At 43.4% G+C, this 14,405-nt stretch overlaps 1 protein-coding gene across 10 annotated transcripts in view; it reads left to right on the top strand.

Annotated features, from left to right (window-relative positions):
• The window catches only part of RASAL2 (RAS protein activator like 2), a 492,268-nt gene that overhangs the window by 223,463 nt on the left and 254,400 nt on the right, over positions 1–14,405 (top strand). For all 10 annotated transcript variants that reach the window (XM_073593398.1, XM_073593397.1, XM_073593390.1 and 7 more), the window contains exon 3: positions 13,738–13,864. In XM_073593398.1, the coding sequence (XP_073449499.1) occupies positions 13,738–13,864 (127 nt within the window). The remainder of the gene's footprint in view (positions 1–13,737; positions 13,865–14,405) is intronic.

Here is a 14,405-nt window from a genome sequence, read left to right as displayed (position 1 = left end):
ATGTGGTGTGCACCACCAACCGCCACGCTGCACGCCCCCGGAAGCACACACCAGCAGCTTGTTCTGAAGGATGCCCTATAACGTCCAATCAGAACAATGAAACCCCCACCCAGCTGTTATTCTGCTATAGGCTAGGCGGGGGGTTTCATTGTTCTGAGTGGATGTTATATGACATCCTTCAGAACAAGCTGCTGGTGTGTGCTTCCGGGGGCGTGCAGCGTGGTGATTGGTGGTACACATCGCATCACCGCTCATGGTAAAGAGCCATGACAAAGGCTCTTTACCATGTGATCAGCTGCGTCTAATCACAGCTGATCACAGTGTAAATAGGAAATGGCGGTTATCAGCATTCCTTTCCTCACGCGCCGTCAGTGGCATTCATCAGTGGGCTTTCCTCACGCGCCGTCAGTGGGCTTTCCTCACAGGGGAGATCTGCACTGATAATCAGTGCAATGATTATTAGCGCAGCCCCATCAGTGCTGCATATTAGTGCCTATCAGTGCTGCCTCACCAGTGACCGCCGGTGCAGCCTCATCAGCGCAAATCAGTGAAGGAGAAAAACTACTTACTTACTTACAAACTAAGAAAAACCTTTTTTAGTCCTTTTTCGTTAATTTGGCAAAAAATAAAAAACCCAGTGGTGATTAAATACCACCAAAAGAAAGTAGTGGGAACAAAATGATAAAAATCTAATTTGGTTACAGCGTTGCATGACTGCGCAATTGTAAAGTGACAGCGGTGAAAGCTGAAAACTGACCTGGGCAAGAAGGGGGTGAAAGTGCCCGGTATTAAAGTGGTTAAAGCCGCATAAGAAAGACTTCATGGCTTGAATGGGCAGAACATGGAGGCCTCGCTGGAAGAGCTCCTAGAGATTGTGAGAGATGTTTCAGGCCAGTTGGTGTTTCTTCAGCCCTCTAGAATCCCCCATACGTGAAATATCATTTCTGAATTGACTGACCCTTTAAACTTGACAGTAAAATGCTTACTTTTTTTTTTCTGGTAAAACAACTCTGCTCTTACTTTAAATAGAATCTCTGCCCTTTAACCTGAAAGATGACACATTTGAAATGTGTTGTGTACAGAGATTGGATGATTTGTGATCTTGGTTGGTTCACAGCTCTGTATGTCTCTTTTATATAGTCCTAGGAGGTTGTATATGTTTCCAACTGAAGAGAACACATTGTCACCTCCTGATGCACTGTGATACATTCCAATACACACTGATCTCATTACTGACACTGAAAGGTGACCTCTGTGCAGTACATTATTATTTTCTGTCAGTATCTGACACCAGAGTAAATTCCTACTGTCCATACTGGATGTAAGCTGACTTTCTCATTTCCTCCTGGGTCCTCCCTTTGTTGCCCTCTTCTACAGTGGAAGTAAAGGATTGCATTTGTTAGAGGCTTAGGAAGCGTGTCAGTACAAATGTAAACTTTTTTCAAGTTGTAGCAACCCAGAAGAACCAGCCGGAGGCCATCAAATGATATTGGCTCAACCAAATAAAATCCTGTGTAGTTGCTGTACCTTGGTGCATTATCATTGTTCTTGCATGGCCTTATCAACTAAGCCGCATGGTGTTATTTATAAAGCCAGGCAGTAATCCTCCTGTGCAATGGAAAGAATTAGTAGATTGCAGATAAAGACCACTTGCTGTTATTGTCATGGCAGGCTTCATGCATGTCTTAAGCCTCGTACACACGATCGGATTTTCGGCTGGGAATAGTGTGATGACAGACTGTTCGCCTAAAATCTGACCGTTAGTACACTCCTTCAGACAATTGTTGGCCAACTTTCCTCCAACAAATGTTGGTTGGCAGGCTAGTAAATTCTCAGCGGACAACGATCTCAGATTTTCGTATCGTGTGTACTCAAGTCCGTCACACAAAAGTCCAATGTACAAACCCACATGCTCGGGATCAATGCTCACCAAACACGACATTAGCAGAAGGTGCCCAAAGGGTGGCGCTCAAGAGCTGAGATTCCACGTAGTACGTCACTACGTTCGTGTTTGTTGGCCGACAATTGTGTACCGTTTGTATGCAAGACAATTTCCTGGCACACGCCCCTCGGATAAAAGTCTGATGCTCTGTTGGCCAACAATCCGATTGTGTGTACAAGGCTTTAGTCTCCACGTGGTCATTTGGTTGGGAGAAATAGAAAATCTGGGCATGGACAAGCATCAAGATATCCATTTGTCTTGTGTTTAAATGATAGCCCATCCAAATCTGCTGATTGCCGCATTCTCCTATCTCGCCTGCAATATTTAGCTGCCCAACATTTATTCCGAGCAGTGATGTCACCTGCCCCTTCAAAAATCCCTGTAGGGATATATGCAGATTGCACTGCAGATTAGGTGATACAGTAAAACTTTGGATTGCGAGCATAATTCGTTTCGTAAACATGCTTGTAATCCAAAGCACTCGTATTTCAAAGAAAATTTCCCCATAAGAAATAATGGGAACTTATATGATTCATTCCACAACCATTTATTCATAATTCCTTCAGTTTATAGTCCATATAAAAAAATGATTGCATCATCAACCATGTGAGTTGCTAAATGTTGTACCTTCATTAAATGTAACCATATTGCATTACTTAGAGGCGCCTCTCTTCTCTTTTATACTCCTTTATGACATGACGTTACTTGTATATCAAGACCTTGCTCGTTTTTTCAAGTCAAAATTTATCTAAAAAAAATTTGCTTGTCTTGCAAAACACTCAGACCAGGTTGCTCCCAATCTAAGGTTTTACTGTGCTTTGGTTTTGGTAGAAAGCTTGGGGGGCTTTCTGAAGAGATTTACCCATTGGAGTCTCAAAGGAGGAGGGGGGAGGATTGCGAGGCTGCATTCACACTTCAGCGTTATGAATCACAGGAGGAGAATGTACAGTTATTGTGTATTCTGATGGGTGCACCTGATGTAAGGGGGCACTCTGATGGGGGCACCTGATGCAAGGGGGCATTCTGATGGGGGCACCTGATGCAAGGGGGCATTCTGATGGGGGCACCTGATGCAAGGGGGCATTCTGATGGGGGCACCTGATGCAAGGGGGATCTGTAGCAGTACTTCTGTCATTCTCTCTGCTGCTGACTGCTGAGGAGGGGGGGTGGGGTGGCAGAGAAGAGTCTCTCCGCAGCTGCACGGAGAAGCGCAGGATCTTGCGGAAGAGTTCTGTCGTCCTCTCTGATGTCAACTACTGAGACAAAGTGCATGTGGCGATGAGGTGGTATCACAGCTGCAGGAGAGGTGCGAGGGCCACGCTAAATGCCCTGGAGGGTCCGATTTGGACCATGGGGCTTGTGTTTGACACATGTGCCATAGAATATCTGTGATTCCATGGGAGTACTGATGGGCCAAGCTTTTACTGGTTTCAGTGTCAATAATGCTGCCTCTAGTCTGCATCCACGAGGAGTGCATTTTATTCAGGCTAGGTTCACACCTGGTAAAATGAAATCTTTTACCGCACAGGATAGTGTCGGCATCGGCAGGGAGCGATGCGACGCGCGTTACAGCACATTGCATCACTTGTACAGATCACTGTGTGAAGGAGCCCTAAAGATCTTCTGTTAGTCTGTTCATGTACCCACTGTCCAGAATGCATTTTTCAAACCCATCATCCCATACAATCCACCTCAGATTTACTACCGCCATCCCCAGCATTGCGCAATGGTTTACTCAGCAAGTAAGTTAAATGCGACCACGCACACAGACTGGATCTCTCCAGAAACCTGGTGCTGCTGCCAAAAACTTGTTTTCCTGTGGCTGTTTGTGCCCAGAGCTGGCGAGAGGGGTACTTTTTTCTCGCTGTGTAATTATCATTACATGCTGCTCCTCGGAAACAGGAATAAGTATTTGGCGTGTGAGCGAAAGCCTGCAGATATATCTATCTGTATGTTATAGTTCAACTGCTCCTGGGCAATAAATATTCCAAAATCATCCACTGACGCAAAGCAAACGAGGTTGGTATTTAAAGATACGAAGGGTCTTGTGTGGGCTGAAGTCTACACACTGAAGATTCTTGTGGATTTTTCAAGCTCGTGATTGTATCCTGCAGCTCTGGCTCTGTGTGAGGCCTACAGTTCCACAATTATTAAGCCTGACAGTCATTTAATGTGTGGCATGTTCCCATGGCTTGGGGCACTTAATTCCTGTGTTTTCCTCTCTCTGTATGGGCCTAAATATTACCTACCATGCAAACCAATCCAAATAATACATTTCGATATCTCCAGAGGTTTCACAAAGTACAGCTGAGTCATTTTTCATCCAAGAATGGATTCTCAGCTTGTAAAATGACCTGTTTATGTTTTTGATGGCTTGAAAGAGATTTGGCTAATTTGTAAAAAATTATTTCAAGTAGTAAACATTGGCTATAGCTCTGCAGTGTAGGTGACTCCAGAGTACCCCACACAGAAGAGTAAGGTTATACCACAGCAGTTAGCTTTTGGTATTTGTGATGGCAAATGTACCATCCATATTCTTAGGTCTATCAGTGGTGGAATCATGGAGGTCTCATTTTGCATTCTCTAATGTTGGTTTTGACCTTGAGTGGACAATGTATTGTGGAATTTCAAAGTTAGCATTTTAATCTAGAAAGCAATAGCACATTTTAACGTCAACCTGCAAAGATAGACACGCCAGTGCCGCTGCTGATGATTTGCTGTTTAAATGTGCAGATTTTGAGATCTTGATCGCAAGTTACTGACCTGAAATGGGCATGCAAGTTTCACATTCAGACTCTTCTAGATCAAAACCAATAGGGGGCGCTACATAACTATATCAATCCTAAATATCCTTACTAGTAATAGCATTTCAATACCAAATGTGAACTACCAGCTCTTTTGTTTACCAATCTCCGTAAAAAGACGCATCTGTATACCATATATGAGTGAATATATATACACATATATCATAAATGGATATGTGGAAAATACAGAAATCAATACATAAGTGAAAAGAAGTATTAGTACACAATATTAGTAATCAATCCTCTTGATGATGAGGTGAAATCAGTGAAGCAATGTATAAAGCAGTCCATATGAATAATACACTTGTGATAGTCTCTCCACTTAAACTGGTTCTAAAAGCAGTATTTTTTTTTTATCTTAATGCATTCTATGCATTAAGGTAAAAAAAAAAACCTTCCGTGTGCAGCAGTCCCCTTCGCCTCCCCCTCCCTCCTGATTGGCTGAGAGACACAATGGGCGCCATTGGCTCCCGCTGCTGTCAGTCAAAGTCAGCGAGCCAATTAGAGGCAGGGGGCGGGGCTCTGTGTCTGAATGGCTCTTCTTGCTATGGGGGCACTTGGCAGGGGGGAAGGGCCTGGAGCGCCAGCAAGGGACCTGAGAAGAGAAGGATCTGTTCTGCATTGTGCAAAACCAGTGCACAGAGCAGGTAAGTAAAAAAAAGACTTTAGCATCACTTTAATCTTTTAACCTCTTCCTGCCGGCTGTACACATATATATGGCCTTTCTGCGGGTGGGCTTAAACGCTGAGAGGCCGCATATATGCTGCCCTATGTAAACATCTTTCTGTGCCGAGAGCACGCTCCCAGCCGAGAGACCGGCTGGTACCAGAAAGCAACCGATGCAAACTTGTAATGGGGAGCTTCCCTATCATGTAACTGCTGTGACAGCAATTTACAGCAATCACGTGATCGGAATGCCAACCTCCTGCCATTTAGAACCTCTTACTCTTAAAGGGCCGAGAGGGGGCGACGGGAAGGGGTTAAATCTTCATGTTCTTGAGTGTGTCCTCCACCAAAATAGACGTGCACACCAACCAGTGAGCCACCAGACCTCCTAGACCTCTTTACAAAGAAAGAAGGTCAATATGTGCTTCATTCATTTATGCAGCGTTCTCTGCCACCTAAGGGGATGAGGTGTAAGTGTCCTGCTGTCATGCACTCCATTCAGCCCAGTGACAGAAACCAAAGGGATAAAGTCGCTAATATAGTGTAGTCGATTTATTTAATGTTTAAGCAATAAAACCAAATAAAACATGCTTGCATTTGAAAGTGCCTGCATCGGCACTGATAAAACAGCCTGACTGATAACAAGAGCCCCCACCGCTCTGCTCAAGCCTGGAGCCAACAGTGCGCGTGCAGTCCAAATACCGAAAGTGCCAGCTAGATGTCTTGCTTTACATTCAGATTCTTCTGACCTAACTGACTATTGCTTGCTACAGCTCAGTGACTCGCTGAATATTAAAGCCAGCATCAGCACAGAAGTCTTCATTTTTATAAGACAAGTCCGCAGTGGAACCACCAATATGTTTATGTTCACAGGCTTCAGCCCAGAATAAGTTTCCCTTTGCAACCATATAAAAGACCTAAAAGTTGGGCAGAAAATGTATCATGTCTTGGGATTTCTACATCAGATATCCCAGGAGGCATCAGCTTCCAAAGTGGGGGCGGAACTGGCATCTTGTCATTGGGGTTGACTGCACTAACCCAGAAGGGAATACCGTCTTCTGATGACAGAGAAGACCTAGAAGAGAAGATGATGGGGCCTGGCATGCAGTAGGGGACCGGCGGATCACAGCAGGACAACTATGGATTTGCTGGGCATGTGAATATGATAATTGTCGATAACCCCAGCAACAAAGGTAAGTGGGGATCTTTAAAAAAGAAAAAATAATGCATTTCCTCTAGGAAAACTTGCAATGATTTGGGATTTATTTTTTAATTTTTTTTTAAGTTTTTAGTTTTTTTTTTTTTTTCCTTTTTATATATGATTTTTTTTTTAAATATACAGTGAGCACCAATGACACGGGGGTCAGAACATTGTTTCCTGGAGAGTATAGTAGAAGCTGTTTGCATGCAGACAGTGTCTCTCCAATTGAGAACTCGTAGCCCTGTATAATTGACTGTGGGATGATGGTTTCCATTTATCAGACTTCCTTTTTTTGTGTGAAATTGAACTTGACCTCTGTAAAAGTTTTCCCTAATTGTACAATACAGAACATAAGATTAGTCTTAGACCACCGGGTTATATGTAGCCACCTTCAGATGATTGGACACTGACAACACTTTGCAAAGTTGTTAAGACAGCCCCATACAATCCCTCCTACTCTCAAGTCTCCATTTTTTTTACTAGTGTTGATTTCCTTTCTCTTCTGAAAGAGAAGAAAACTACTACTTTGTACTTGTGGAATTTTATCCAAAGATTCTTCTATCAAGGTTCTAGTGGCACTATAGTCATGAGCCCCCCCCCCTTACAGTAGAGCTGCACGATTCTGGCTAAAATGAGAATCACAATTTTTTTGCTTAGAAGATAGATCTTTCACATTAACACAAAAAAAAAAAAAAAATGGGCTAACTTTACTGTTTGTTTTTTTTTTTTTTTATTATTATTTATTTATTGAAGTGTATTTTTTCACAAAAAAATGCATTTGAAAGACCGCTGGGCAAATACAGTGTGACATAAAATATTGCAGTAATTGCCATTTTATTCCCTAGGGTCTCTGCTAAAATATATATAATGTTTGGGGGTTCCAAGTAATTTTCTAGCAAAAAATATTGATTTTAACTTAACTTAAGTGTCAGAAAAAGATTTAGGCTTTAAGTGGTTAAACTTCCTGCATTTACAGGGTGTTGAAAACTTGGTAGATTGCCTGGATTATTTATTTACACTGAAGTTCTATCCCTTTGATCTAAGAAGGAAGCTTAGTTACAATGTTTCAAGTTAAAGACTTGGCAGACTGCCCAGATGCTTTCTTTTGACAGCTGAGTGAGCAGATAAAGTCTCTCCACTTGTTTATATGAAAGAATCGCAAAATCTGCAGGAGAGATCTCGGGGTGATTCCAGATCACAATTTTTTTAACAATTAATTGTGCAGCTCTACCTTACAGCTTCCTCCATTGGTTGATTCCTGGCTTTTGCTTGAAGTTTTTGGACCTGATGGTGACTGCCTTCGAGGCAGACTCCAGCCTGTTGGGTTGGTAAGGAATCCTGCATCATTTCAGCGCTGGAACCATCAATTGCAGGGTCACCCAACAAAAGTCCAGTAGGACAACGCCGAGGCAGTGACCTACATCAACCATCAGTGAGGCACCAGAAGTTGCGTAGCTCAAAGAGAAGCGGATCTAATTCTGGATTGGGCATAGCTTCACATTCTGGCCCTGACTGCTGTGTGTACATCTCGGGTGTGGAAAAATGTCAGGTGGACATAACTTGAGACCTCATTCTCAGGTGGGGAATTCCAGATGTATGGACCTCCTGGCATCCAAGTTCAACATCAAATTGGAAAGATTTGTCACCAGGTCTAGAGGTCCTTGGTGATTTGCAGTGGGTGCTCTGGTGACTCTGTGCTATCAATTCAACTTGATTTGTACTTTTCCCCCTTCTGAAGATACTTCCTCAACTACTCCGCAGGATCAAGTTGGAGAGAATCCCAGTGGTACTCATTTCACCTCACATGCCCAGGAGATCATGGTACTCGGACATTTTTGTGTTCCTAGCCGACTCTCCATGGGCCTTTGGACCATCCAGACCTTCTATTATAAAGGTGGGTCTACCATCCTGCTTCCAAGTCGATGGCAATGACAGCGTGGCTGTTTAAGCCCAGGTCCTGATGGACAGGGACCTTCTGGATTTAGTCATTCCTATGCTTTTGAAAGGCTAGGATGTAGGGATGGGCGCAGGCATGTTCGGATTGTGCCTGCCAGGAAGCCATCAGTGCACAGTGCACACCTCCAATCATAGGCACTGAGGCATTTTCCGCAGCTGCACATACACACACTGCCTATGATTGGCGGTGTGCAATGATGGCTTCCTGGCGGGTACGAGCCGAACACGCTTGAGCCCATCATTACTATGTTGACTTCTCACAAAGGCTATGCTCACACCTGGAGGGCTTATTTTGAATGGTGTGGGAATAGGAATTTGCATTTCAGGCCGTACTCCAAGGATGAAATCCTGCCTTTCTTCAGTCTGCACTGGATCAGTGTTTGGCCAAGTGGCAAATTTCAGCCCTGGCTATCCTCCCTCATAGGCTGCTTACATCTCGCTCTTTGGTGAGGTTTTTGTACTCGTGTTGTTGTTTTGAGGCCTAAGAATTTTTTCCCCAATGTGGTCTTTCCCTCTTTTCCATCTTAATCAGGAAACTGTCCTTTCTTGTATCTGCCCTGCTCCAACACCTCCCAAGGAAATTTCTTTCCACTGTTTGGATATGGTCTACGCTGTGCAAGTCTACCTCTCAGCTACAACTTCCTTTAGGCAATTGGTTCCCTTTTTGATCATACTGAAGGTTCTCGCATTGGGCTCCCTACCTCTTACTCCAACTTTGCCAAGTGAATTTGACAAGTCATTACTATAGCCTGTGGCCTATCTACCAGATCTGTGCTTCATGGGCTTTTCAGCATCAGGCTTTTCGGCATCAGGCATCAATTCCCAGATTTGTAAGGCCACCAACTGGTCCTAAACCCTTACATCTACCCCTTCAAGTGACTAGTCTTGGGTCATACACAGAGATGAAACAAATACTCCTGCATAATTTGGACCTATTTATCTGAAGCCGTCTTTTCTCTACAATTGTTTAAAGTTCAGATTTTTTAAGTCTTTAGTCTTTTTAGTCTTTATTTAACTTGACCAGGTTACAGAGTAAATAATACAACATTTGCAAACATACCAATCAGCTGACACATGAACATACAGGCTAAAACGGGTTCCATTCTTAAAGATGAGTCTAAGAGAGTATACAGCTTTCAGGAAAGGTCCATCAAGTAACCTGTTTATACTCTGTTTTTAGGCAACACCAGCATAGGGATGACATTTTTAGGGTTGATTGTAAGAGTTGAGGCCTTTTGTACCACCTGGTGAGCAATTTATAACTGTTTTCTTTGTGTTTGCCAATGAGGCTTTGTGTGCAAAAAAAATTCTATCTTTTTGGGTGGAGGAGACAGTCACACCTAGATTTTGTTTCCATTTTGGCAGGAAGCTTGGTAAAGTTCAGAAATGACACAGCTTTTTTAAGCTTCCAGAGGCAGGGGAAGGGATCAAAAGTCACAAACTGCTCAGAGAGGAGGTAAATGTAATCTGAGACCTGAGTGAAGGAACACGCCCCTCTCTACACAATCTCATAGGGAAGCCTGCACAGCTGAGGATGTCAATCACTGGCTCTCTTGGAGGTGACACCATCTGTCAAATGATTGGTGCATATAGCAGAGAAAACAAGACTGGAGACAGAAATCACACTCTGTGCTTTGGACTGAGGCAAATACACACTATAGAAAGATATGCTTGTTCATTTTTCATATCCGAGGTTTACAAACTCTTTAAAGGGGTTGTAAAGGTTCGTGTTTTTTTTACCTTAATGCATCCTATGCATTAAGGTGAAAAAACACCTGGCAGTCTCCGGCCCCCTAGCTCCCCGTTTTACTTACCTGAGCCCCTTCATCTTCAGCGAGGATGCGCCGTCCTTCTCTCCACGGAGTCCTGGCTTTGATTGGATAGATTGATAGAAGCGCAGCCATTGGCTCCTGCTGCTGTCAATCAAATCCAATGACCCGGGCGCCAAGGGGCAGAGCCGAGTCATACATTCGGCTTCTATGGACGCCGAATGAATGACTCGGGAGCGCTCCCGCAAGGTAACCCCCTCGGGAGAGTGCTTCTCATAGTGGGTTATCCAATGTGGGGAGGAGCTGCGAGAGCCGCCGAGAGACCCCAGAAGAGGATGTTCGGGGTCACTCTGTGCAAAACAGGGTGCACAGTGGAGGTAAGTATGACGTGTTTGTTATTTAAAAAAAAAACAAAGCTTTAGTATCACTTTAAGTTTTACCAGATGGACGATCAGGCCTGTCTCTGGTGCCAGCTTTAGCCACAAAGTGCTTCAAGATGCTTTTAGGGTTCTTACCCATTTGTTGGAGTGTGTTTGTTGTGTTGCCCACGCCTCAGTTTGATTGCTTTTGCATGTCCCAGTAGTCGAAGACTAATCCTGTGTCTTATACTGCATGTTTAAGAAAATTATTAGTATATTCCTTTTCTTGGAGTGCAGTACAGGACATAGGTCCCTTTTGTCTGTTTCTGTGAACCACTCTGTTGCTTGCTGGTAATGGAAGGAGGACTGTCCTAACAACTTTGCTGCCGGTGTTTAAAGGAGAAATATGGGAATCCAGTTTTTCCCATAATCATACTTACCTAGGTGGATGCAGCATCTGTCCCCCAGTGTCTCTGCACTGAGAACCAAGCCATTGAACACCGCCGATGGCTCGCTTCTCTCAGCTCCCAGAGAGGTGAGCTGCTGACTGTCAATCAGCAGCTCTCCTGCTCTGCTCCTCCACGCTCACTGTAGTGCTGATCTGTGGAGGGGCGGCTCGCTGAGTCTGCCATCAGTCCAGGCACCTGGCGGATCCAGACCTCTGAAGTCGGGATGACACGGTGCCTGGACTGATCTTGCTGACATCAGTAGAGAGCGGACTTCAGACCGCTCTCCGCTGAAAACGGGTCACAGGAGTGCAAAACGATTTGCACTCGTGTGACCCAGAGGAGAAGCCCAGCCAAACAAGCCCAGGCTGGACTTCTCCTTTAACCACCTAAAGGTGGCTGCATAAAACTCAGTAGCCTAAAGTCTGGATCACAGTATTTGTTTTTTTTTTTTTCACTCAACCCGGCGGGCAGAACAAAAAAAAAATTGAAGAGCTCAGGAGGTGCTTGCTGTACTAACTGTGTGATGTTAGTACAGTGATTTCTCCAATGCTATTGTGTTTTGAAAGCGTTGGTTGGATGCTGATCAGCTGCTGGTTTTCTAGCATGCCCGTTTGGCCGGCTTCTGTTGGACAGGGTAATGTACACACGGGCTGAATGTGGGCCGGTTTCTGTTGAACTGGCAAATATTTGGCTTGTGTGTACCGGGTTTAAGATTAATCCCCTACTGTACTCCAAAAAGGGGAATTTACAGAATTTTATATTTTTCTATCAAAGCCATTAAAACTATCCCAGTAAAGGTGTGAAAATGGTCCCATAGCTCCCCCGTCTGGCTGGAAAAATTAAATGTTCATTTGCAGAATTTTTATTTCCACTTTAATAAAAATTGTTTAAGTGTAAGGACTTTCGTGGGGAAACAAAAATCGCAAATAAAAAAAAAAAAAATTCATATAGCGTACACAATTGCTACACAAGTCATATTGTAACTGAATGTTATTAAGTTACCTCTCATTTTCAATCTGCAGCTCTGTAAATTTTCTGTAAAAAGCAGTGCAATATGGCAACCTGGAGGTGTTCTGTACACCATCTGTGTGCACAGATATGTCATTTCCTGCTCGTGTGATTGGCGCACTGATTTCTACACTAAGATACAAGTCAGATTTTGGGCATGAGGAAGGTGGCAGGATCTGCATCCCTTTAGACGTGATTTCCCTTTGGGAGTATCTCATTTTTGGTGAGATACTCCCAAAGGGAAATCACATCTAAAGGGATGCAGACCCTGCCACCTTCCTCATTAGAGCCCTGCAGGTGCAGCAGCTGGACACAAAAAACAAACCGCTCTTTCTTCAGAATAACAAAAGGTAGGAATCTACAAAAAAGTTTGTTAAAATCCTTGCAATGTACATAGATCAACCTGAGGGGATTGTTTTTTGTTTTTTTCTCAACAAAGGTGGAGTTACTCTTTAGTAACATTTCAGATTATGCTGATATTGAGGGCGACTACACTGGCTGCTGACATGGTACAAAAGGGATAGAGCAAGGGTGATGACAACGTATCAGTCTCTTCTGTGTGCAGCTGTTACCCTGGGTTCACACTTGTACGTTACAGACACTGCATGTGATTCGCACAGGAATCGCACTGTGTTCCTGTGCACATCACATCCGATGTCTTGCGGTGCCATTTGAACCATACATTTTGTATGGCTCAAATCGCATAACATCCACACAAAAATGGTGCAGGACCCTTTTTTTTAAATTTGTATTTATTTTTTCTTCCCTGCACCTGAATCGCTTTGCATGGGTGTTCACACCCATGTGGTGCGATTTTGGCAATCGCACTGCATTTTGCAATCTGATTCTCAGGTTGTCGTTAATCTAACATTGATACCCCCAGCAGATCGCATGGATGCCGTGAGATTTCAATGCGGTGTGGGAAACGCACAGGATTTGCTGCGTTTTCTGCATCAGTGTGAACCAGGGCTTAGCCATATAATGTGTCTGAAGTGTGATCATGGGTGTGACAATCATAAACATTTTCAGTAACTTCTTTTAGCTCATTATAATGGCCACCTTGCAACTAGGATGTGTATCTTCATTGTTTGCAAGCTTCTTGCAGCGAAGTTAAACAAAGGCTCTTTTAGCATTGCGATGATTGGATAAATCCGATATGATCAGGCTGTTATTCTACCATTAGAGTAAATGGCAAATACCTTCTGCTGACAGTCTGACACATTTAATAGAGTATCGTTTACACAGACACTGGGCAGGGTCAAAGACTTCTTCTATGGAATGTGACAAAAAAAATTCCGTTTTGTGTTTCATTTATTTGTCTGTGTTGTAATCTATGCAAACTTGTCTAGCAAGGTGCAATAAACAAAGTGATGCTACGATTATCTATATCAGTACCATCAGATGGCCTCTAGAGGGAGTGTATGAGTTATAAAAGACAAGCCGTATTGGTACTTCACCCAGGCTGGTAATCACACATAGGATATAGGATCAAGAGGGGGGGGCTGACTTATCTGTCTTAACTGCAGGGAGATTAGCATCGATTTTAGTGTACGTAGTCATCTTAAACCCTTGTCTTCTTGTAGATGTCTGGGGAAACCGCACAGGACCCACCACCAGAAAGCAGCAAAAGTCGGAGTCTCCGCAGGACTGTGAGTGTCCCTTCAGAGGGGCAGTTTCCAGAATATCCCCCAGAAGGTGTCTCCAAACTGGGTAAGCTCTGAAAAGAACTTGATTAACTTCTTTAAGTGTTGCTGATATTTCTGCCTTATATTGCCAAATATAGAGTGCATGTACACTATTCATACTTGCATTAAATAGGTTAATAGGATAATGACCTTAATGACTCTATAAATTCAAGGTTTCCAATTTAATGGCGTTTTAAGAACTCCAGACAGAGATAAATATGAGCTACGTATGGGAGATGGTTTCCTTGGTGATCTATTTATGATTCTGTTCAGCTTCTCTTGTGATTTCACATGCCAAATATCGGTACCAGAATTCTAAGTCTGCAGTTCTGCACCTCTCTGTTTGACTGCGAATTACCTTGATGGGAATAGAGATCTTCTTCTCTGCATGAAAATTTTACCTTCAGATTCTGGTGTCTGAAATCTGTTGGGATCACAGGGATAATGGGAACAAGATACGTTTCAGGTAGTTCTAATACCAGTATTTAGGGACATGCATTTTAATTAAATAGATACCTACATAATTAAAGTAACCGTGTTAGTAATGCGTTTCTTGCTAACTACGT

This window comes from Aquarana catesbeiana, linkage group LG07, assembly GCF_042186555.1.
Source record: "Aquarana catesbeiana isolate 2022-GZ linkage group LG07, ASM4218655v1, whole genome shotgun sequence".
NCBI lineage: Eukaryota > Metazoa > Chordata > Amphibia > Anura > Ranidae > Aquarana > Aquarana catesbeiana.
Note: the sequence above shows the minus strand (reverse complement) of the source record. Positions and strands in the feature narration are given on the sequence as shown.